Source organism: Pieris rapae, chromosome 11 (genome assembly GCF_905147795.1).
Source record: "Pieris rapae chromosome 11, ilPieRapa1.1, whole genome shotgun sequence".
Taxonomy (NCBI): Eukaryota; Metazoa; Arthropoda; class Insecta; order Lepidoptera; family Pieridae; genus Pieris; species Pieris rapae.
The window spans coordinates 9,200,701-9,225,515 of NC_059519.1; the positions used below are offsets into that span (position 1 = coordinate 9,200,701).

Sequence of the window (24,815 nt, forward strand, 5' to 3'; positions counted from 1 at the left end):
TTGGCCGATCATGCCTCTCTATCGCTGGTTCCTCGCTCTCGCTAGAAGAACATGTTTTCGTGCGTGCAGTTCATGCAAACGACTAACGAATGTACCACCTTAACATTTTGTACCATATTCTTGCAATAAATAAATTATTATTATTATTATCGATTTTTGATTTTGATTTATATTATTTTCTAATAAGCTCTTGCGTGCTTGTACCCATGTGTACATGGCACACAGACTTTACTCAAACGTGAAAGGAAACAAAAAATAAAGTTGGAAGAAAAACTCGGCCTTTAAAATATTAAAGAATCAATAAAATTAAACTAAACTAATTGTTCCATTGAAAAAAATAGACATATTTGTCTATTTTTTTCAATGGAACAATTAGTTTATTAGCTTCCTTTTTAAAATAGACATCGAAATGGCCGCACATTAGTGTTTAATAATAACTTGAAAGCTTTTTTAATGTAGTAAAACATAACAACTGTCATAATTCATATGATACATTTTACAGCGTACGATTTTAAATAAATTTGATTCTATGGCACGCGACTAGTTCAAAAGTAGCAATGATAGAAAACCCTTCTTTTTGCCTGTAAAATATTTGTTATAAGAAAATAACTTAGTAAAAGATGAACAATTTTTTGTTTGTTTCATCGATAATTTCTCTTCTTAGCTATGTAGCAGCCTTGTGTGTCTTAAAACATGAAATATGTAGTTCTTTTTACGCTGACATCGAAAACCAGATCCAGGATCTAAGATGGAGCACATTAAAAATATGTTATTTTTTTGCTAATTATAACTCTGAATTATGCAATTAGTAGGTAAACGAATTTACACCTAAATATGAAATAGGATACGACAAGAAATAAGCAATCCGATATCGTATCGTACCAAGCAAATGTCTTGTGTAACTTTGTCCCAAATGTCATCATAGAGAGACAGCTGATGAAATGGCGCGTCGCGTCCCCATCAATTACCATTGGCTGTTCGTTGTTGCTTACGGAAGAAGGGTTTCCGGTTCGAGGTGAGAAGGCGATAATGTCCTACAGATGTTTGCTTACAAGTGATTTTTAGTGTTAATTTTTTTGTCTATGTAATTTATTTAAAATCATAAAATTTTCCAAGATTCTGTGTTTGATTAATTGAATTTATCTGTGTTTGTACAAAAAATCGAATGTAATTAAAAAAAACAAGTTCGCCTTTTTTAAACAATTTGAAAAAGTATGTTCAATTATTATTTCTGGTGACTTCAAAACTTTGGAACTGTTCTAGGTCAACGAAAATGTAATACTGACAATTAAAGTAAGCCAAAGGGGCCAAACTGTTAAAATTTGTTTTAATATTACTATTTATCAATGTTTAATAAATATTACTATGTAGGTTAAGAATATTATAAATATCATTAATTTTAATTGCTGTATTTTATTTTTTTGCAAATTGTTTTCAATTTCAGATCGTGGAATCGATGACCAGACCGTGACAGTCGATCGATCTCCTATGTGTAAATAAAACCGTACAAATAATATTAAAATATACATGTCTATGTTTTAAACATATCAAATAACATTTTAATTATTTAAAAAAACTGGTGTAAGTTAAAATCTTAAGATAGGATATTGGCACATTTCATTATAATTATGTCATTTCCATACAAATATCTATCCATATACAGCGATCCAACCTACCTTGGATAGGTGTCTATTACAATCCGTCAATTCGTTATTGGCACACTTTTATCAATATTTTGAATATATAGCATATTATGTCAGATTAAAGAATAGATTGAGATAGGTTATTGGGTTTGGGCGTAAATAAAAGATCTAAGAAGATTAAGATTGGTTTTATTATAGCTCCTTCGATGGACCGTTTAAAATGATTTTAATACGTTTCAGTCCATTTATCTTTCTTCGTTAAAAAGCTAAAGTATCACAGTATTATAATTAGTGTAAAAGAAATTTACACTATATACGTAGTATTTAAGTATAAGTTAATTAAAAAAAAACTTTTGTGCCTGAAAATAGGTAATATTTTAATCAACCATTTCACGATGATTTGCATCATACTACAATAACCAATTACGTGATGATTGGCGAAAATATTTTCTCCTATTCCCCGAAACTATTACAAGAGCAGTTTGACCGCAACAAGTTCGAACATTAGAACTAAAGGCAAGTGAACTATTACGAAGATATCCGAACCGAATCACAAGTTTCCCAATTTAATTGTCATGTGGTTGGGCCTTTGTAACTGACGTTTTAATAAACTTTCTCTCTAGAAAGTCTTGACACGTTAATATCCGTTTTTTATCTATGATACGTGCCATAAACACGCCCTGTTTGATTATTTCTTCTTCTTATTCGGTACGCTCTAGATAGAGCGGTCGTGATCTATGTGGTAGAAGTCGCAGATGTGATGAGCTTCACGACGTTCCGCCAGAGGCAACGATGCCTATTGAAGGTCATGCTACCGCACAGATTCATGTATGATTATTTAGATATCTAGAATCTACACAGAGAGATACCACTTCGAAAAAATTATAGATTGTATTTGTCACTGCCGTTCTTTATACACACAGAAAAACAAATTTTGTTTTGTGATCGGTCGGTTTTTCTAATAGGCAAGTAGGTGATAGTCTACGGTTCACCATGATGTTTTTCTCTACCGTACGGGCGCATATAGATAGAAAGCTGCCTGAAGCATCGAGATCTATAAACCTTTTATAACTTCCACGCTGTTTATATTTTCTCTTAAATTAAAAAAAACAAACACATGCAAGTGAATAAATTCTAGGCAAACCGCTAATGACTCCATGGGTTTATTTAAACTAATTAACAGAATATTTTTCAAAGCATTAAGGAAGTCACAAACATAATTACTGAACGTTTAGTACTCCCTTTACGATCGAGAATTTGGGACAAAAAAGTTTTGGTTGTTGGTTTAAGTCACGAACGATAACCGTCTTTATGGCCATATTTATTTATACTTACAACATCATTGTTAAGGATGTAACGGGCGACATTATCGCTAACAATCTACAAGGCAACGTAGTCAGGAAAAGCACTTAAAAAAATACAAAGGCTAATGAAATGCATAACTCAATCAACAGAAATTAAAATACAAATAAAAATGCAATTACCAAGCTCAAAGAAATGAAAAATTAACTAAAAGCTAATCCCACGGTTTATAAAAAACTATGTAAATATCAGATGTAGTGTGCAAGAAGTCGTTGAAAAAACCAATAAATACTATTTTTATATTATTTTTACAACATAATATATACCCTGACTTTATTATTTTAATATTGTGCTTAATAGCGATTAATTATTAACTTGACAGATAATAAATCTATTATTTTCTTTACACAAGTTTTGTGGACGTCGTAGTATTGAAATCTGAAATTATAATAAATCCTAATACCATCAATTTCTATCATTTTATTAGATTATTTTTATAAAAACCTTCTTAACTTATAATTTATTTATTAGGCATGTCAAATATTTTTTGTGCGTAAACTTCTTAATGGCTGACGACGCATTCGCAATTCTTGAAACCTGGAGATGAAGGATCATCAAACTAATGGTATTATGCTTAGTGTTAAAAAACTACATCCCTTTGGTTTTATTATGCATTACTAATTTCGGTAAAAATTACATAACGCTTCCGCTTATTAGCTGTACCATATCTTCGGAGATCAAATCCACGAAAGTTGACAGAGTGACGTATGAATGTCAAACTAAGGGGAGGATTCACTGTCAGCGCGTGATAAATTGTCTTCCAAACGATTCTAACTCTCCCATAACGAGACATGAGCTATTTCTTAGAATCAAAGATATTTGAAGCATGTAAATGTTCCAGTACTGATAAAACATTTGTAGCTAATCTTATATTAAGTAATATAAAAATATATATAAAGTTATAAATTATTCTTTATACATATAGGTGCAAATAGGCAGGTGCCTCACCTGATGTCAAGTGATACCACCTCCCATTGACACACTTCACCAGATCTTGCAAATGCGTGGTAGGCTCTTTTCTTGAAGGACCCTTAATCAAATTGGTTCGGAAATACTTTAGTGGGCAACTGGTTCCACATAGATGGTCCGCGGCAAATTGCTGCCTAAAAAAACGCTCAGTAGTGGAACGTCGGTCGTCGAGGTAATACGCGTTCGATTTTTTTTTTATAGAACAGAGGGCAAACGGGCAGGAGGCTCACCTGATGATGATGAAACTCAGCTGCAGGCATCTGAACAATTAATTTGATCACTCTCCATGGTAAAGACCGTAGAAGGTAGAGTGGTCAATGACTGGTCAATGACTGGTCATCAAACCGCTTTACGTTGAATACTATGTACAGGGCAGAGGAACAGAACTACAGAACACTCCTGTCTTGCCTATGTGACTCTCCAAAATAAGTTCCACCGTTCGAATCTCAGTAGAGAAGTGAGTTTCTCTTTATTCACTCAATTAATGGTCGTTCACACGGTAAAAGAAAAATATCATAAGGAAACATTCAAATTTAAAACCAGATGTATATGATGACATATTATAATCTAATATCTTTTATGTTAAAAGGCAAACTTTGTAGGTAACATAAATCGCTAACCAAATAAATTTGAAAAAACAACACTAATTAATACAAAGCGATTTCCGTTTTCCGCTTCATCCATATCATAGAAAAGCTCAAAACTGATTTTTAAATGCATTTATAAACGACTATGCCACTTGTTTATAGGTTTTATAATAGCTTTAGACATAAACTTTAGTAACACCGAAAATAATTTTAATAACCAATAAACTTGACCTACCCCGTCAGACATTTGTCTAGTTGGCATAGGTCGAGTTATATTAGTTAACCAGTTCCAGACAGTTTAAACTTCCTAATAAATATTCCCGGTGACAGGTCATAAAATATTGGTTATTTTTAAGAAAATATTTACTTTGAGCTAATTATAGAGCTTTTATTGATTCTGGCAGGTACTTCCTTTTTAACGCGACCGACAAAGGTGTCTAGTCTAATGTTTTCGGAATGTTTCTATACAACTTTTTTAGTTGTATATACTGTGCCGTATTAGCCACGTAGCAAGAGTAGTAAATGCTACGGGCCCCGCAGATTTAGAAGCCCCGCGCTCCAACTTACCCGTAATAAAAAAACATTAACTTACATAGCAGCCTACTATATCTTGCCTCACTTCCACTTAAAAGTCTAAAACTATTGGTCACGTTTAATCGTAAAAATAAGTAGGTATAATGTTTATATCATCTTAAAGAAATTATCTTTAAGAAAATTCTCGGTTTGATCTCGGAAAAATCATATGTTTGTATTAAGAAACTACGATAACACAAGATAAAAGTCGTTCGAGAAAAGTTTAAGAACTGTACCGTATTTTTAAATATTTGCTTGTAATGTTAAGAAATGTGTATTATGTGTATGAATGTGTATTCTGGTGGTCTTTCCTATTGTATATTACATTTCAGAATTAAAATAAATAATATTCTTAATAATATGAAATTATATTCTTCTTCTTATAGTGCCATTCCATTACTTTTTTTAAGTTTCCTAAAAACAAAATTTAAAATCAAATCTAGCTCTGACTAAAAAATTCCGTCATTCTCATTCAAACAACGCTCATCTTGAAGTAGACTGGAATTCCACCTCACGTTGTTGACATCGAAAACGGAACTAAAATAAATCTTAAAAGTATACATATATACCCTTAATACTGACAAATTTTCCTCACTGTATTGCGATACTTTGATAGAAAGCATCAGCTCTGGGGTCACCGGACAGTATCGGTTTACACAGTTCTACCAACTAATAAACAAAATATACTCGAGAGGTTGTTCCTGTGACGTAAGAGGTCCGTTAGACAAAACAGAATTCTAATACATCAAAAAGTTATGCAATTAAAATCAATATATCCATTAAATCCTTCCCATAATTTAATTTTACGCAAGAATAAGAGAGAAAACAATAAAAAAGATCATTACGAAATATTATCATATAAATTGAAATCGCTTTGGCTAAAGAAAACTATGGAGACGGCTTTCATTAAAATCGCTGCCAATTAAGAGTTGGCTCGCCTCCATGTCTATTTTGTGTTTAAATGTAAACTTTTATTGCTTAAATATGAATAAAGAAATCTGTTTAAAATCGTTTGAGTGCTTTTAGTTTTATTTTTAGTTCGTGACTTTGATCATAATTTAATAGTTCAGTGTGTTTATTTTTTGTAGAAAATAAACAACGTTAGGTTACTTTTTGCTAACTTATTAGCCAATTATCGATGTTACTAAATGCACAATTAATTCCATAATCAAAATAATATATAAGTTATAATTAATAAAAAGAAAATTAAAGAGTTTGAACCCTGCAGAACTGTCACTTTAAGGCTGGCAGCATTTCCTCGCTGATGTAATGTGATACTTATACGTTGAGCGTAGGAAAACCCAGCTCTGAAGTCACCAGTACTAGGTTCTACCTATCTACCAGGTGCCAAATTAATACTTTATTCAGCGCCTGAGCCTTCGGCCGGCAAGAGTCTCTACTCCAAAGGGAACAATTTTTTTCCATTTGCTCTGGGGCCGCTTTCTTGTTTATCCTAGAGAGGTGAGCCGGGGTAATATATTTATTTAGCTATTTGAGGTACTTGATATGATATGATATGAAAACTATCGCAATCTGTCCTCCTGCTGACGATACGATCAGATCGATATGATCGTTGACTTACAAAGCCTTTAAAAAATTATTTTCTACGTTATAATTGTAAAGTTTGCAAATAAACGGTCAATCGGTCAAAAATAATTTTAGTTACACTTTATTTTAAGATCTTATTTACTTAGCTTACTATTCTTATCAGTGAGATCGTATATTCGAACCCCAATTGTGCACCAAGAGACTTGCATGATGTGCACATTCAATTCTACGGAGAAGGAAAACACTGTGAGGAAATAGGTATATATCTCAGATCCAATAAAGTCGACAGCTTGTGTCAAACCCAGTATGCTTATCACCAAATAATATTTTAAGAAAAATAGATTTCGTGACAAATACATATATTATCTGTGGGAAGTCCATTTTCTACGTATTTTTACTCTGAAATGAATTGTTGTTGTTTTTACTAAGTAAAAAATAGACTTATAAACTAGACTAATTTGTCTATTATCTACTCCAAAGTTTTTTGTTCCGAATAAGTGAAATAGGTGTGGACTATGATTTGTGGCTGTGTGACATCTGATTTCAGTCAAGCGTCACCGCGTCAGGGGTTGGGTTATTTATTACCTCTCATATTATCCGGTTGGCCTTATGGTTTATTTTTATATTAACTTGTATGAGGATAACTTAAAGAACCCCTTTACAAAACCGTGGCGTAATTCAGTAAAAGTTATGAAACCTAACTATATTGTATTGTATTGCTTAGTTAAATGTATATAATAATTTTTTTGTGTTTGTAAATGAACCATTAACCTACTTTTCCCGTTTTTTTACCCGTTTCAGGTAAAAAATATATCATATACTACATGTACAGAATTAGTCCGGAATCAGTCCTTGTAACGACTGTAGTTTTTGGCATAATCTATTACATGTTAAACCTACAAATTTAATATATTTTGTGTTAAGTATTGGGATAAATTATAATAAGTGACTTGAAATATATTTCAATGACTATCCTACTTAAATGTAATAGTCTACATAAACCTGTGATTACATATTTAACAAGGTTATCGTGAAAAGAATGCTTCTGGATAACTAATATACAAATCAACGCCATCTATTGTCGACAACAAAAATAAAAATAAAATGTCAACACAACATAACTTTAATCTTATTAATGCCAGTGATAATGCAATCCTTGATTAATTGTCATCCGCGGTCAAATATTTTTATATATTTATTTATTGATAAATGAAACATGCTAAACGCATCACAAAAATACAAATCCTGATTAAACAAGTGTCTTTGAATTGTTTTACAAATGAGGTAATTAAGAAACACAAAGATAATACAGTAAACAATCTTAAAAGGTACTTGAAAGCAGTAGGGGAATACGAAAACATATCAATAATGAAAAAGTGAGTGTTTTAGGAATTAGACATTTTTTGTATGCCACACATGTTATGTATGCCCGATAGGTGAATCAAAGCTATTGTAGCGAAGCAAATAAAATAAACATTATTAATTGATCAAATGATATTTGGGTTTATAAAATAGACATTATTACTTAATATATCAATCCAGTATAATTTTCCTCTTACAAAAACCGATCGAAGTTCTTTGAACTAAATGTATTTTTTATATCCAACGAATTCCCATGCGCACTGTCGTACAAATAAATCACTTAGTTAATTACCTAAACATCCTATTTCTTCAAATTCTTCCGTTGATTTACTTTTGTTATTGACTTTTTTAAAGTTAATATGTATACTGGCTTAGGAAGTCTGAGTGAATATAAATTAAAAAAAAATATATATTTTGTGATGTGATATATTATATGCTATTAGGATTTAGGGCGAATTCACCTTGTGAAAGGCAGACGGATTACGGCATAATATGATCTACGAGTGAATATTTTCTATGAAGATAGAGTAGGGACCGATTTGGCTATATGATCTTAAAATATTAGTAGAAAACATATAAGTAAAGAAAAATACTAAAAATGACAGTTGAATTTTCCTAAAAAAACTGTTCCTAGTATGTTGGTGTCTCTTTAGAATTATAAATATGACAACCTAAATATTTTTAGATGCCTTAGCTATTGTCTGATCTTTTTGGTCCAATTAAAAATTGACACAAATATATGTATGTGATACTAGATGTACTACAATAGATTGCTTACTTTTAAAGGAATCGATTTGATAGCTTTTATAAATTAAGTTCGTTCATAAAAACACAATAATACTTAATCAGCCTAGATTGTTATTTAATGATTCTTAGATCATTTAGCTATGTGTCGTTGTTACAGTCTGTTATCGTCCACTGCCAGACATAGGTCTCCCCCATAGATTTCCAGTACGGTTCCTTCGGCTTTTCATTCAACGCCTTCCCTCCAGCTTTACCAGGTCATCTGTCCACCTAGTGGGAGGCAGTCCAACGCTTCGCCAACTGGTACTCGGCCTCCATTCCAGGATTTTTTTATTTCATCAGCCATCCGTTCTTTAAGCAATTTGTATGTTAAGTTATGCCTAATTCTGTAAATTTATCTATAGGTACGCATGCCGAAAAGAGGCAGATGTATACGTAAAGACAGTTTCCTCTTATTCGGTACGCTCTTGACAGAGCGGTTGTGATCGCTATGTGGTAATAGAAGGCGCAGATGTGATGCGTAAAAACAGTGCAGTTAGATTAATCTGGTTTTTATTCGGAGTAAATGATTAATATTTATTCTATTATCTCAAACAAACTCACTACAATGTTAAACTATTTAAAAAACAAAAGTCAATAGAAAAGTAAAAATCACAATAGCAGAGGCTGCAACAGTCGCCGCGCCCGAGTAATAATAGCCCAAGTTTCGTGTAGTTTTATCCATTTCAATGAGGCAGGCCATAATTTCCTCATTGTTGGGAATAATTTGACTCGGGGGAAGGAGAAAGCCATAATCGCCAACGTCCCGAAGTTCGAAAAGGTACACTATAGGTATTTTCGCAACTCCTTTTACCCAGTCGAAGCTAGAACCTGTTACTGCATCTGGAATATCCATCCATTAATTGATCTGTTAGAAAAATGAAACAGCAAGGAAATGCTAGCGTTAATTGAATTTAAAAAGCGTTAATTGAAAATAAAAAAAGGGCCCTGTTGCAGTGTACGCAACAGGGACCAATTTTTTATTTTTTTTTATTTTCATTTTAATTATTTCTATTATAACTTTGTAGGTTAACAAAATTGTAAATACGGAATACATTAAAAGCTTATTGGAAGTAAATTCGTCAAGATTTCGCAACAGTACTGTTTATGTTGACTATCATTTCCAATATATTTTTGAAAAAGACTTATATAACATTTTTATCAACAATAATTAAAATAATTGTTAAATTCGGTTACCGTATCATGTTTGTGAGTTTTGTATATACTATATATATGTAGTATATTATATATATATATATATATATATATATATATATATATATATTCAGTTCTTGGTACTTTTATATAGAAAAATATCTGAAATAACATAAAATACTTACAAAGAATATCTAAGGAAGTTCCTGCTACATATTTAGTTCCATATTTTTCCGTTAATTTGTCGAGACCTCGTTGCGCAATTTCATACTAGAAATATTAATGTAAGCATACAGTATAATATATTGCAAATAAAAATATGTTATTATTCTAAAATATTTTAGTATAACTAACTCATAATTTAGTAAAAATAATCTTATCTAATCCAGACCAGAGTTCAATACCCAGCTGTGCGTTAAACGAAAAGCTTCCTTACAAATATAGCAATAAGTTTCGCAGCAAATAAAAATCCTGCATATATAATATGTTCGTCAAATATGTTACAAAATCTAAAGTTACCTCACGCTAAATATTTGTCTTAACATCGCGGGCAAGTGCTAATACCAATAACAAAATAATAATAATAGGAATTTAATTCAGACTATTGGATGCATTTAATATCCTTACGTACCATAAAGAATATTATTATAGAAATAATTTTAGTTGATTGAATATGATAACTTTAATTATTATAATTAGAGTACATTAGGATACGAATGCCTCGCTGATTTGAGACTCTAAACTATCCAGGGTTCCACCCAAACGCATACAAAAATATTATTCAAATCGGTCGTTTAAGAGGAGTTAAGTGATATACACACGTATAGTAGAATTAAAAATATGTGTAAGCTATGCCATCTTTTCATTTAGGCCAAACTGTACAAGGTATGCAAATTTTATTGAAATCGGTTAAGTAGTTTAGAAGCCCATAGCATTACGATTATAAGTATGATCAAGTAAGAAAATTGTGTGAACTAAGGAATTAAAGGCATTTTTATAATTTTGTCCATCAATCCATATCTACTTAAATTGTTTGATAACGATTATGTCTTAGGTGCTATGTTAGTATAGATTAGTAAACGAATTATAAGATTATTATGACGTTATGATAATTAATATGGCACGCGCCTATATTATATTCCTGTAATATATGGCTGAGGGTTTTTTTTTCATTCATCTGTATCACTTTTGCAAATAAATGATTTATTATAAAGGTATACCAAGAAATGTAAGTTTATATATTATATATATTATCTAACTATAATACTTACTAGATCACCATAATTCTCAACTTGCAAAACATCAGCTCCACCGACATGGCTGTATGGAATCAAAACCATTTGAGAATAGGAATGAAACGCAATATAATAAATCATATTCCCAGTTCCCTTAATCTTTTGCACATAATTCATTATTGCTTGTGTTTCCGGCTCACCCGACTCGACCCACGGCTTAAAAAATAATATTATTATTTATGGTTATTACAGAAAATAAACTACGGGGATCCTTTTGTTTGGGCCTAATCTAGTATCTATTTGCCAATGTATTTACGATATTTTCGTTCACGAGACAGTGGTAATGCAAGAATTGTATGACCTCTATAATAGTACCTCAGCTGAACGAGACAAAGACTTGTCTGCTATTGTTGTACTAATAGAAGCATTTACAGTACCAAATATTATATCGTCACCTGAATATAATCTACGCTAAATATTTTTGAATCAGGAACTTGTGCGGTGTCCATATGTTGGATACTTAAATGGATGCTCTTGGTGTGATCACAAGCCTAACATAATGGCGAGTGCTAATACAGTGGGTATAAGTCAAATCTGAATTTATTCTTGCTTCAATTCGTCACGTATAATTTGGTTACGTCATACTTACTGTTCCAAACATAATCAAAGTTCCTATTCAGATCAATACCATTACTCAAATCATCATCGGTTCCACAGGCGGTGGAGTAAAGAGTATTTCTATTTTTTCGCCACATGCGATTCTGGAATAGATTATAAAATGGTATATGGAGATAAAAATAAATACACTATCAATCTTATTAAGCATACGAAGTATCTACACAATTTTTATACAAAAAAGTCTAACTTACATTTGTAAATGTATAATCATACCCATCTGTGTTGACCACAGGAAAAATATGCGATACGAAAGCTTCAGCCATGAATCTTACATCAGTGTTGTCACTAGTTAAAAATTCCTTTATAATTCCTGTTACGGTAGCCGGCGAGATCCACTCTCTTGCGTGGATACCGCCTTCGATCATTCCTATGAGTGGATTTTCTCTTTGTCCAGATTTATAATCTATTATGACTCCTTTTATTGCTCTGCCTTCTGTTCCATTGCCAATAGTAACGGTCCTTACTATATTCGGATACATTGTCTCCAGCTCGTCAAGCCATTCATGAATTTTGTCTAGTGTATGGTATACGGTCCATGTAAAGGAGCCGAGACTGCTGCGTTGTGGGGTACTTGGCTTTCGTTGGTCGTTTATGAGACTACAAAAACATTTATTTTAGACTTGCAACTAATTGTATATTCGGCAGTATACCGAATACCGAATATTCGGCGAGGCTCCTGACCGAATAGCCGAATATAAGGCAAAGGTATTCGGCTGGATTTTAGCACCATAAACTTGTACAGACGTGATTGTTTCGCGCTCCTTTGTTTTGTTCTAATGACCTACGCATCGCCCGGCGAAATAAAAAGGCCGGCAACTTGCGTGCCTTTTAATTAATTGATTCTCATTAATTATGCCAGTTAAGTAACTGTTGGCTCATTTGCAGATTAATATATTAATTAATCCCAAACGTATTTATTAAATTAAAAGGCCGGCAATACACTTGCGTGTCTTTTATATGGCTTTAATACTTAACATCAGATGAGCCTCCAGCCCGTTTGCCTATTATTGCATAAAATATATATATGCGTATAAATATAGTATATTTACTTACGACTGCACGTTTTTTATAGCAACCTCTATGCCTAGTCCAACGCCTTTCATGTAGTCAACAAAATCATTTTCTTGAGCCGGAGACACCAATATCCTAACATCCTTTCCAATCATCGGTACCTCCGTCCATATATCAAACCCACTTTTCTTCAAATCAGTTAAGATTTGCAGTTGCGTATCTGATTCCGGTATTACTTTATACACTTTATAGTTTTCATAACTTTTATAGGCCGTTGTTAATATTAATACATTTAAAATAAGCAAAATAGTAGCGTACATTTTGTAAGCGATCCAATGATGTCTGTTAATATCAGTTGTAAAACAATATTAGGACAATAAATAGCTGATTAATATTTAAGATAACTTCATATCTTAAGTAGAGATATAAAGTAATTCTTATTTATATATTTATACTCAAATAATAGGTGTATAACTAGGTAAGATCTTTATTCTTGTAAGACTACGATAAAATGGCGCGGATATATTTTTGTCTATGCAATTTCGATATAGTTCAATATCCGTAGTGCTGATAGCAACCTTGGAAGCGAGCGATATACAACATTAATATCGGGGTTGCAACTGAGTGCCGAGGATGAAAGTATGTACTACTTACAATATTTACATATACATAAGGTATATTTATAGCGTAATAAATAAATAAATAAATATCCATATTTTAGTGAGTAGAATCATCCTAAGCATATACTTTTTAAAAGCAAACTTCAGTAAACTTCCTAATATTTTTCCTGAGAACTGGATAGAAATGGGTAGAATGTTTACCCAATATCTAGCCCCTATACCCATAGTCATACATAGGGAATTGGTCCTATCTTTAAGTATCTAAATAGTTATATCGTAAGTCTCCTTCACGAAGAGACAAACACGAATTAAACACAACAATATCAAAAATATTTTATATTAAATTTTATAATATTTACAAAAGCAGGAAAAACACAGCTGCTATCAAAACACTACTTATTGTTAAAATATTCCCTGAACTAATGTGATAATAACCTAATGCACGAGTGACTCTGTCTATCTCTATAATAGAATCCATGAACTCTTCACAGTTTGGTCGAATGAACCTCGGTGGGAGGAGAAAACCAAACTCGCCTACATCACGCAACTCGTACAAAAGGACAATTGGTACATTTGCTCCCCCTTTGACCCAATCAAATCCGGAACCTGTCACAGGATCTGTAACAAATTGTATATATGGCTCAAACTAAATGTAGAATGTATTATTTTTTTTTTATAGAACAGGGGGCAAACGGGCAGGAGGCTCACCTGATGTTAAGTGATACCGCCGCCCATGGACACCCTCAATGCCAGAGGGCTCGCGAGTGCGTTGCCGGCCTTTTAAGAATTTCTTTTATTTGTACTGCAAAATAAAAGAATTCAAACATAACAAAAGAAAGAAAATTCTGAAATTCCCTTTGAGGCCTCTACATGACAGGAAGTGAAATTCTGTTTAATATATTCTCAGGGCAGGATTAAGGAGGGGCAACCGGGGCCTCCACAAAAGGGACTTCAGATTTTTTTTCTAAATCCCTGCTGGTAAACACTAATAAACAACTTTTCTTTTGGCATTTTTAAAAGGCGGAAATGGTAAGACTCAAGTACAAACTAATTATTCAAATAAATAATGTCATATTAAACAGTTTAATTGCTTTGTTAAACTAGCGTTACCAATATATTTAGTCATATATTCAGTGCTTTGTTTCATGATATATCTAAACCCATTTTTTTTATAGACGTGGACGAACATTGTGTTATATTTATAAACAAATCGCAATATACAAAGGTAGGTTTATAGTACGTTTACAAAGAAAGGTTCAATTTTCTATAAATGCCATGAAATAAATAAATAGGAAATGACAATCGCTCCGACACGGCACGTCAAATGGCAATCATCGATTACTCGTTCACATTTCATTCATAAACGCCCTATAAAAACAAGCATTAACTATCCATTAACAATGAATTAATCATACGCTTGTTAAACCTATACCGTAAACTAGGAAGTTATGAGGCAAAGAAGGTTGTCATGAGTAGTATAATCATATATGATACGTTTTAATATATACAAAAAAAAACAATATAATAACTAATTTTCTATTCCACTTGAATAAGCATAAATTTTAACAAACAAACGCACATAAGTTTTATATATTTGTCAGATATAATAAAAGAAGTCGATTTCATGTCACAGACACCTTACAGGATGTAAATTGTCAAAGTCATCAGTCAATTTGCTTGCGTTGGATTGATCGTTGACACTGACTTAAATGAAAATCCAATCTATAGTCGATAGCTATAACTAATTAATAATTAACGCTTCGAATCTGTGATACGTAAATAAAAACTTATTTTTTGAACATGTTTTGGAATAAAAATAGCATATTATGTAACATACATGTTGCCTTCTAGTAGTGTTTCATTTTGGCACTTGATTACTTACTACACCTTTATTTTCAATTGAATATCTTATCACGGTCGTATGACAAAATAAATACCTGATGTTATACAAACACTTTTAGTATTAAATTAATATCTATAATAATATATACTTACACAAAATATCCAAAGAGGTTCCAACTCGATACGTTGTATTATGCCTTGCTTGAAGTTTCTCAGCTCCCTTTGATGCAATCTCAAACTGTAATGTGTAATGAAAAAAGTAATTTATTTCAATACATATAAAATTTATATTTAATTTAAAAGCCGTGTATTTTGAATTATAATCTGCTTGTTTGTAAAGAAATTCAAGAAACAGTAATGTATTTCTAGTGATCATCATTTCTTGATAATTGCTGGAAACCTAAAATCTAAAATGTGTTTAAGTATATAATTATCTCAATTTGCCTAAAAATAACATTATTCGTATAAAAATTACCTACTCGTACTAAGTACGCGTGTGAACGTCAAGAGAAGAACTAGGAAAAACTATCTGTGACACTTTTTAATCGCCATGTTTTGAGGCATACAAATTGTTTAAACTAGAGCAAGTCAATCCCCTAGGGTTAGGATAATTGAAATAATCGTCAAATTTTTACAAAGATTTATTGATTAATTTACGTTTAACTAGAATTTATTCAGTGATAATTCTTTGATTTCGCTTGGGAGTTTGTTGTGAAAACGAATACAATTATTAATTTCTATGACAACTGTACATAGTAAAAAGTAATAAAAATACCCACTTTATTCTCTCTATGTTGTATTGTTATGTCATCTTAGCTCTGGGCGTGAATTATCAATATATACCCAAAGTTTTGAATTAATTATAATATCAATAGAGTACGCCAATGTATAGATCAGTGTTGGCCTAGTGCCTTCCTAGGTTCGATCCCGCCTGTGCACCAATGACTTTTAAATGTGCGCATTATTAACACTCGCTATTACGGTGAAGGCACAATCACACTTTTGCCTTCCCTAAGACACAAAATCACAAAATACCGACGGCGTGTGTCAGGCACAGGAGGACCTACATGCCTATTAGATTAATGATTGTAGTGTCACGTAATTTTTTAAAACCAATCTATACGCATAATAACAGTGATATATAAATATGTGTCATATAAAACAAGACTAGATTCAATGAAATGTGTTTTACCAAAATAGAAATTATAAAGTAAATTAAGGGCATGCATACATAAAGATAAGAATTACCATATCACCGTAATTCGGTACAGTCAGCACGTCAGCACCGCCAACATCACTGTAGGGCACCAATAACATTTGCGAGTAGGAATGAAGCGAGAAGTAATACACCATATTGCCTCTGTTTTGCAATCCTTCCACATAGTTCACTATAGCCCTTGTTTCTGGCTCCGAAAACGCAATTGGACCAGCATATGTTATGTCACATGGATCGTCAGATGCTCCAATAGCTGAAAATTATTAATAATTAATAAAATATATTTATAGAATTTAAAATATGACTCAAAGCCTAACTCATAAATGTGTGAAAAGATTACTAATATTTTCCTTCTGTTTTATCTTTCGATTACAGATTCAAAATAAACTTATTTTTGAGTATTTTATTTTTAAGTCTTTTCAAATATCAAGACTTAGAAGATGTCATATTAAATCAACATATCAATGGAAGATTGACGAACAAAAGCAAATGATTTAAGGGAAAAAAAGGGGATTTTTTTTATATATTTTATTTTAAAACTATGTGTATATATATCTTATGCTACACATAAGAGAGCAAACGTGCTCTATTTTCATCAAGGGAACCATGATCACTCAAAATCAGAGAAATCTCGACACCGATGGAATACTAGGGAGGGCATCATTAAAAGCTGAATTTACCAAAGAAAACAAAGAACTAAACTAAGATATCTGGTATCAAATCTCCGGTATTTTGGTAGTAATTTGTAAAAATGGAACGTGTTTTTTCATGGTGCTATGATAAGAATTGATATAAGTACCTTATCGTGATAACACACTTCATATATTTATGCCAATAATCATATAGCATTTAATTCTATGTATATAAAAATGTCAGCCAGACCAGGACATTTACTGTCACGTTGGTTGCCAAGTTATCCCTCTACTGCATTTATCCAGAAAATCAGACGAGAGAGGGTAGAGTTCTGTTCTCTAGTCGTAAGTAGCGTAAGTAGCGAAAGGTGAAACGTCTCGTGTGAATGTCGGACCTTCAATCATATAATGAAGTGCGCAGCATCTGATCGCAGATACATATTTGTAATTTATCTTGGGAGGTACCAAAAAACCATAGCTATTTTCACAAATACGATACGAAAATTCTAACTAAATGTTGCATGTAACTTGTCAGCACGTGATCTCGTCATATCAGATACATAGGAATCCTGAGTTATAGAATATAGTGTGAATTTATGTCTGCGCACATCCTAAAAAACCCAGATGTAAGAAGGGGTCTACCGAGCATCTATATCGCGTTCGGTGTTTAGCCTCGCCTCGCTACAAGTACTTTCCGGCTCTCTTTGTACGACGCCAGGTTTGCCTGAGCCGAACACGCTTCCGCATGATCTTCATTAGCTCACAGTCCAAGAACGTTATATGTACTATACCACAGATACTTACTATTCCATCTAAAGCCAAAGTTTCTATTTAAATCAACGCCATTGCTAAGATCATCGTCGACATTTCTGTGCGTACAGTTTGTGTATAGTGACTTATTGCGGTTCTTTCTCCACATTCTATTCTGCAATAAAAATACTATTTGAGGAAAAATTCTACGTTTATTTTTTGATTAAAACATATATTTTTTAACATTTGGGTTTTGGAATCCATTGCCGATATAATATTTGTTTTGGGCATGAAATAATTTGTCTTAAAAATCAAAATGTAAAAAATACAATATCACCAATTTGGTTGCCTTATACTATAAATGGAATCCAGGTCCAGTGATCATAAATTGTCGATAGTTCTATAAGACATTGTCATGAGTTAGCCATTGAGTTATTAAAATACCTAATAGGTACAATGCTATAATTTTTTATTAAATACTCACATTGGTAAATGTATAAACATAGCCATCTGGATTTGTAACAGGAAAAATATGCCATTCAACATTTTCAGCCAATTCTCTGACCGCAGGGTCTGTACTAGTTAGAAGTTCATTTATCATCCACGTTGCAGTTGGGGGAGTAATCCACTCTCTAGCATGTAAAGCTGATTCTATCATACCTATCACAGGTGTTTCTCGCTTCTTGAAGGCGATTTTCATACCCCTTATGTGTCTGCCTTCATTACTCGTTCCTGCTGTAACTATTTCTGCTACATCCGGGTATTTGGCGACTGTATCTTCCATCCATTCCTCGATCTCCTCCCAGGATTGGTAGAAGTCCCAGTTGTATTCCTTAGTATTTCTTGTTATTGGGCGTTTCAATTGCTCTTCCATCAAACTGTGAAGTTTTATTTATTTATTACTAAGAACTAGATGATAGGGAATAGAATCTAATTCGATTTGTTGAATTTTACAGTAGTGTACAACATAATGTGTAATTTTGCGTAAAATTCTAATACTGCCGAACGAAATCGAATTCAATGGTACAAGGCATAAATACATTCATGCCTTCGATTAATAGTACCTTTATATATAAACAGTTCTTACCTTTGTACATCTTTCACAATTAAATCACCTTTAACTCCCATGTCTGATAGATATTTTTCAAATATATTTTGTTTAGCTGGATCAATCATAATCTTAGATTCGACATCTTGTTTCACATAATTAAGCCAAAAGATAAATTCATTCTGATCTTTTAATTCAGTTAATATTTTTACTTCACGATCATTCCTTGGCGTGACTTTATAAACTTTATAATTTTTATAACTAATACCAGCGTTTACTGTTACAACTGTTACAGCTAAGAATAATATTTTTAATATCATTTTATCGACTACCTCGAGTAACTTCTTCCAAATAACTGAATAATTAGACTTTTTATCTTTTATTATCAATATTAATCAGTTGATTTATATAATCGTGAAATATTTTATATTTATACCTACTATCATTGCGTAATCAATATATTTTTTAGCTTAAGATTTTGAATTTTCTCAGTGATCACGACTTATGGAAAGTATGATTCATGTCAGGTAAATAATACAATAAATAGATACTAAGTTTAATAAACATATAAAAGCCTTTTTATACATATAACATTACACAAACAATTATTAAACTTAAGGAGGAAACAAATGAGCTTGCTCCCGAGTAATAATATCCTAGTCGCCTCGTTACTTTATCCATTTCAATTAAGCTGTCTACAATTTCCAAACTATTGGGAATAATTTGTGAGGCTGGTAAAAGGAAACCGAAATCGCCCGTGTCTCGTAGTTCGAAAAGGTAGCTAACCGAAACACCAGTTTCTTTTTTCACCCAGTCAAAGCTGCTTCCACTCATTACGTCTGAAATTTAAGACAAATCTGAAATGTCGCCGTAAATCTATTAAGTAAAAATAAAAAGCAAATTTCTTAGAAATTATACACTGTTTAAAAACAAATTTTAGAAATTCATTAACTTATGAACGTCAATAAAGAAATACATATTAAATGCTTCTATAAATGTAAAACATTTACTACAAATGGGCGTAGAAGGGACGTGAAGAACTGGCAATAAGCTCTCCGACACTCTTTTAATCGCCAAGTTTTTTGTTTCACAAAATGTTTGTTGCTGCAACCATTACACCATATTCCACATGAAACATCTTTAAGTAATTAACTATAGTAATAAAAAGAAAATAACAAAGATCTATCAACAGCAGATATGGTGAAATAGGATCATGCACTTACATTCTCGATTATCAGATTATTACAATTATTTAATTTAAATCAAATAATGCAAGTTTTAACTAAACACGGTATGTACGCGTTTAAATTCCAATATGATAAAAATTAATATGTATATTCATTTGTTTTTTGTTCGGTCGAACTCCTCTAACTCCATCTCTGCGCTTATCTTGTCTACATTTGTGTTGTAAAAAAAAACATCAGATGACTCCGTCCGTTCCCCCATTTTATAAAAACTGTATATATATTCTTTCTAATATTATCTTTTTATTTAGATTTGATTCGATTTAGTTGTAGTTAGTATTTAGTTGCCCTTGATTTGAGAACTGGCAGTAAATGTAAAATTAAATTCATTTAATATTTCTTTTTTTGACGTTCATAAGTGTACATTGTTACCTACATGAATAAATAAATTTTGAATTTGAATTTGAATTTGTTAAGTACATGTTTTTTAACTACTAACTTAACTTGTATTAGGGTTGCCTGGAAGTAATCGCTTGTTAGCGATTAGGCCGCCCGTTGCCTTATAACTTATGCAACCTGCTTATTTTTTGTGTTTTTTTATATGTTTATTACGGTAACGAAGATGAAATTAATTAATAAATAATAATATAGGTACTCAATGAATGTGAACCTTACATAATATATCTGCTGCAATTCCAAATCTGTAGACTGTACCATAACGCTCTTTGGCCTTCGCCGCTCCTCTTGCTGCTATTTCAAACTAAAAGTTAATAATAAAACCATATTAACAAAGTTTTCATCTCCGTCCGCGTTGTATAGTTAATTTAAATATGAATTTTGATTGGGACAATTGTCTTCATAAAAGCAAACCTGCTATGTTTGTAAAACAGTTTGGAATGCTAACTAACATTTATTCATCCAAAAATAATGTTAAAGATTTTTCGGTAGTAACGCATTAACGCCATGTTCATATCGTATGCGACAAATCCTAATCAAACCGTACAATACTCAGAGTAATCTGTAGTTGTGCTGGCAATACAAAGTAAAAACCAATTAAAAACATAACTTGTAAAAAATATTATCTAGTAAAGCGGACTGAAATTGCAAACTATTTTAGATTTTCCTGGACTTATTCATGTATACAATTCGTAACTGAAAATACAGTTTTTAATTTTGTTCACAACGAAGTTACAAAATGGCCTGACCTGCTTCCAGGAAAGGATGAAGAATCAAAGAAAGAAAGGACGATCGTTATGTAGGTACTATAGCTTGTAGGTACTGCTTGAGATTGTTTTATAAGATTTTATCTTAAATTCCCTTTACTGATAAAGATATCTCTGAGATTTATAACAAAAAGATTTTTTCATACAACCCAAAAAACCGCGGAAGTATTATTGCTAATTTATACAATATTAGTGTAACTAGTTTATAAACTCTCATGTTACCATGTCACCATAATTATCGGCTTGCAACACATCAGCACTTGTCCCATTACTGTAGGGTACTATTATGAGCTGTGTGTAGGAATGAAAGGAGTAGTAGTAGATGAATTTCCCTTGATCTTTGATACTCCGAACATAATTTACTATAGCCTGAGTTTCTGGTTCTGACGCCGGCGCACTTCCAGCAAACGTATTTAAGCAAGGATTACTTGAGGCACCCACGGCTGGAATTAAAAAATAAATAAACTAAACTTAAGTTGAAAATATCTAAAAGTCTTAAAATTTGTATAAATGTGTTTTTTTATATATTTTCAATATAATTAGAATTTTGTACTACTACTACATCTATAAAATGTACTTAGAATTTAAATAAATTAAGTAAAATATCTATTGCCCCTTCTTCCACCGATTCACTCAGAGAATTCGCAGTTTGCTCTATAACTACCGACGATAGTAACTATACTAGACTATAGACTATAGTATCTAAGTGCGCTCTATAGACCTTGCCCTAAGACAGCCTTCTATGTTCATCAAACCATATATCTCTAAGGTAAAGACGGCTATTAAATAATAATCAAGATGGCTATTTAAATATTCAGTTATAAAAACATCTTACTCATCCAAGCAAAGTCGAAATTCCTGTTAAGATCAATTCCATTGCTCATGTCGTCTGACACAGCACCACATGATGTGAAATTACGAGTATTGCGATTTTTTCTCCACATTCTGTTCTGTATAAAATAAATGAAAATACTTAAAGTTAAAGAAAGACTCAGCATGTATTTTTACCAAACACATACTCTGTTATGTTTATCGTAGGTAAAATAAAATTCACTATTTTATTGTATAGCGAACCCGATAGATGTCCTGTACACAGGCCTTAAATACAAACAAAAACGTCTAATTGTGAATCTAAACCATTCCCAAAACCACAAAAAATGCTTAAAATCTGTCTTGCCGTTTAGGTGTAATTTAAATACAACAAATTTTTGCAGAGAAGATTTAGCTATATATGTCGGAACTATGGCTGCCGATACCAGTATTGGCAGATACTGTTCCGACATATATATACAAATTTAATATATCCAGCCATAATCAGGCGAAGTTTTGAAAACTTTTGATTTAAATAAAAATACTTTACATGTAAAATATAAGTAATAAAAAATATTAATGTAAATATGTCTATGATATACTCGCGTTCATGAAATATAATTATCAATTTTCCTATACTTACAGTGGTAAATGTATATACATATCCATCAGGATTGACCACTGGGAAGATATGCCATTCTATATTCTCAGCCATACTCCTTATCACGGGATCTCTACTCGTCAAAAGTTCTTTAATAATCCAATTTACTACAGCTGTTGAAATCCATTCTCTCGCATGCAAAGTCCCTTCTAACATACCAATAAGTTTTTCTTCCCTATCAGGCTTATAATTAATAACGATTCCTCTTATTTCCCTATTTTCAAATGATTTTCCCATTGTAACATTTTTTACGATTCCTGGATAGTTAACCACTAACTCATCCAGCCATTTATTAATATCATCCAAATTATGGTAACGATCCCAAGTCATAGAGAGTAAGGAGGCATTTGCTGAATTTCTAGACACTGCATCTGGCAATAGTTGATTATCTATTACCCTGTAAATAATAAACTATTTATAAACTGCATGAAATTAAAATTTTCTTCACCGCTGTCATAGTGTTTCGTTTTCTTTTAATGTTTCGGGCCATATTAGTAATTATTAAAGGCAAGAAATACTTGCTCAGGTGAAGGATTGTGACTTAATCAAAAAATCTTATGTGGGTACTCGACGACGTGTGTCAAGTACAGAAGGATCACCTACTTGCATATTTAGAAAAAATATCTACAAAAGGTAGGTATGTCTTGAGATATATCAATATTTTAACAATTTTAATTACATTATATTTGTAAATTTTATGATACAGCATACATAAATATACAACCCTTAATTTTCACCCCTCTACAATTCACTCCTATTTTTGACTATACTAGATAGTTATTTCTATTGAATAAAAAAAACGTTAACTAGAAATTATAGTAGTAGTAACTTAAACATAGAATTGCTCGTTTAAAGATGTCAGACAAATAAAAACTTAAATATGAATATAATTATCTTTATTCGATATTTATATTCATATTTCATAATTTTATTAGTATGTAATTCGTACTTAAATAAAATTTCCAAAAAACACGATTTATAAAAAAAAAATACCGAGCTAAGCTCGGTCATCCAGGTCCTATTCAATTAAACGAGATCTAAATTCTACATACCTTTGCATATCGCTTATCAATTCTTGAGCGTCTATCTTTTCTACATTAATTTTGTGTAGGAAAAGATGTACGTTTTCTGGTGGCACCATAACTCTTGCTTCATAATTAACATGGACCTGATCTTCCCACAACTCACCAATACCATTACTTTGTAATTTCTTTATAAATTCAACGTCATTCAACGTCTTTGGATTTATCTTATACACTTTGTAACCTTCAAATGTCTGCTTTTGAGCGAAAACTTCTAAAAATCCTACGAATAAAAACAATAAAAGGATCTTCATGATTACGCTTCCCTCAGTAATTATAACTATAATTAAAAGTCAACAATGGTATCAGTCGATAATTATTATCGAATATAGTATCTATAGAACATAGTATTTATCAACTACTTATATTAATTAATTTATCAACTACGTATTGATAAATTAATTTTTGATGATAACTCAGTTTGAATTCTGCAAATAGTTAATGACATGGTATAAATTGTATCTTTAGATTTCTTCTGGAATGTTGGCTAGGTTAACTTTTTTGTACAGACTTTTTTACGGACGAAACGTCACGAAGATGTGCAGCCTTTTTGTCGAAGAAAAGAGAGAGAGCGATTGAGACCGATTGAGAGAAAGTTGACGTATTCATTTAGAATTTACATATTAGAACTTACGTCTGGTGCAGTAAATGCAGATTTTTTATTTATTTATATCTTATATCTTTAAACGAGCAATTCCTATATTATATAATTGAAATCTCGGAATGGGTTCCAACGATTTTAATGAAATTTAGCATACGGGGGGCTTCGAGGGCGATAAAGCGATCTAGCTAGGAATCATTTCTAGAAAATGTCATTTTATTCGTATGTAATTCGTACTTA

General features: G+C 31.9%; 3 protein-coding genes across 3 annotated transcripts; all 3 read right to left on the reverse strand.

The window, feature by feature from the left end:
- Positions 1–11,817: 11,817 nt before the first annotated feature.
- On the reverse strand, positions 11,818–13,262 carry LOC110995360 (zinc carboxypeptidase A 1). Its single transcript, XM_045630101.1, has 3 exons — positions 12,949–13,262; positions 12,087–12,492; positions 11,818–11,978 (listed from the first exon to the last, which is right to left on the reverse strand). Exons 1-3 carry the CDS (start codon positions 13,224–13,226, stop codon positions 11,829–11,831), a joined length of 834 nt encoding a protein of 277 aa, XP_045486057.1. The 5' UTR covers positions 13,227–13,262; the 3' UTR covers positions 11,818–11,828.
- A 587-nt stretch (positions 13,263–13,849) lies between these two features.
- On the reverse strand, positions 13,850–19,367 carry LOC110995362 (zinc carboxypeptidase). The gene is made up of 6 exons (XM_022262489.2): positions 19,054–19,367; positions 18,451–18,844; positions 18,021–18,141; positions 16,617–16,837; positions 15,522–15,606; positions 13,850–14,144 (listed from the first exon to the last, which is right to left on the reverse strand). The coding sequence occupies exons 1-6, from the start codon at positions 19,332–19,334 to the stop codon at positions 13,882–13,884; spliced, it is 1,365 nt and encodes a 454-aa protein (XP_022118181.2). The 5' UTR covers positions 19,335–19,367; the 3' UTR covers positions 13,850–13,881.
- Positions 19,368–19,558: 191 nt separating this feature from the next.
- Positions 19,559–24,259, reverse strand: LOC110995363 (zinc carboxypeptidase-like). The gene is made up of 6 exons (XM_022262490.2): positions 23,945–24,259; positions 22,875–23,289; positions 22,257–22,371; positions 21,644–21,864; positions 20,874–20,958; positions 19,559–19,853 (listed from the first exon to the last, which is right to left on the reverse strand). Exons 1-6 carry the CDS (start codon positions 24,226–24,228, stop codon positions 19,594–19,596), a joined length of 1,380 nt encoding a protein of 459 aa, XP_022118182.2. The 5' UTR covers positions 24,229–24,259; the 3' UTR covers positions 19,559–19,593.
- Positions 24,260–24,815: the final 556 nt, after the last annotated feature.

Excerpts from the sequence above, each read along its gene's own strand:
- LOC110995360 (XM_045630101.1), bottom strand. The coding sequence starts at position 13,226 with ATGTACGCTACTATTTTGCTTATTTTAAATGTATTAATATTAACAACG. Across the intron at positions 12,493-12,948 it reads GCTATAAAAAACGTGCAGTC|TCTCATAAACGACCAACGAA; the intron begins GTAAGTAAATAT and ends ATGTTTTTGTAG. Across the intron at positions 11,979-12,086 it reads ATGATTATACATTTACAAAT|AATCGCATGTGGCGAAAAAA; the intron begins GTAAGTTAGACT and ends AATCTATTCCAG.
- LOC110995362 (XM_022262489.2), bottom strand. The coding sequence starts at position 19,334 with ATGATATTAAAAATATTATTCTTAGCTGTAACAGTTGTAACAGTAAAC. Across the intron at positions 18,845-19,053 it reads ATTGTGAAAGATGTACAAAG|TTTGATGGAAGAGCAATTGA; the intron begins GTAAGAACTGTT and ends AAAACTTCACAG. Across the intron at positions 15,607-16,616 it reads TACCGAATTACGGTGATATG|TTTGAGATTGCATCAAAGGG; the intron begins GTAATTCTTATC and ends TACACATTACAG.
- LOC110995363 (XM_022262490.2), bottom strand. The coding sequence starts at position 24,228 with ATGAAGATCCTTTTATTGTTTTTATTCGTAGGATTTTTAGAAGTTTTC. Across the intron at positions 22,372-22,874 it reads ATGTATATACATTTACCACT|AACAGAATGTGGAGAAAAAA; the intron begins GTAAGTATAGGA and ends TATTTTATACAG. Across the intron at positions 21,865-22,256 it reads TTTCGACTTTGCTTGGATGA|CCGTGGGTGCCTCAAGTAAT; the intron begins GTAAGATGTTTT and ends TTTTAATTCCAG.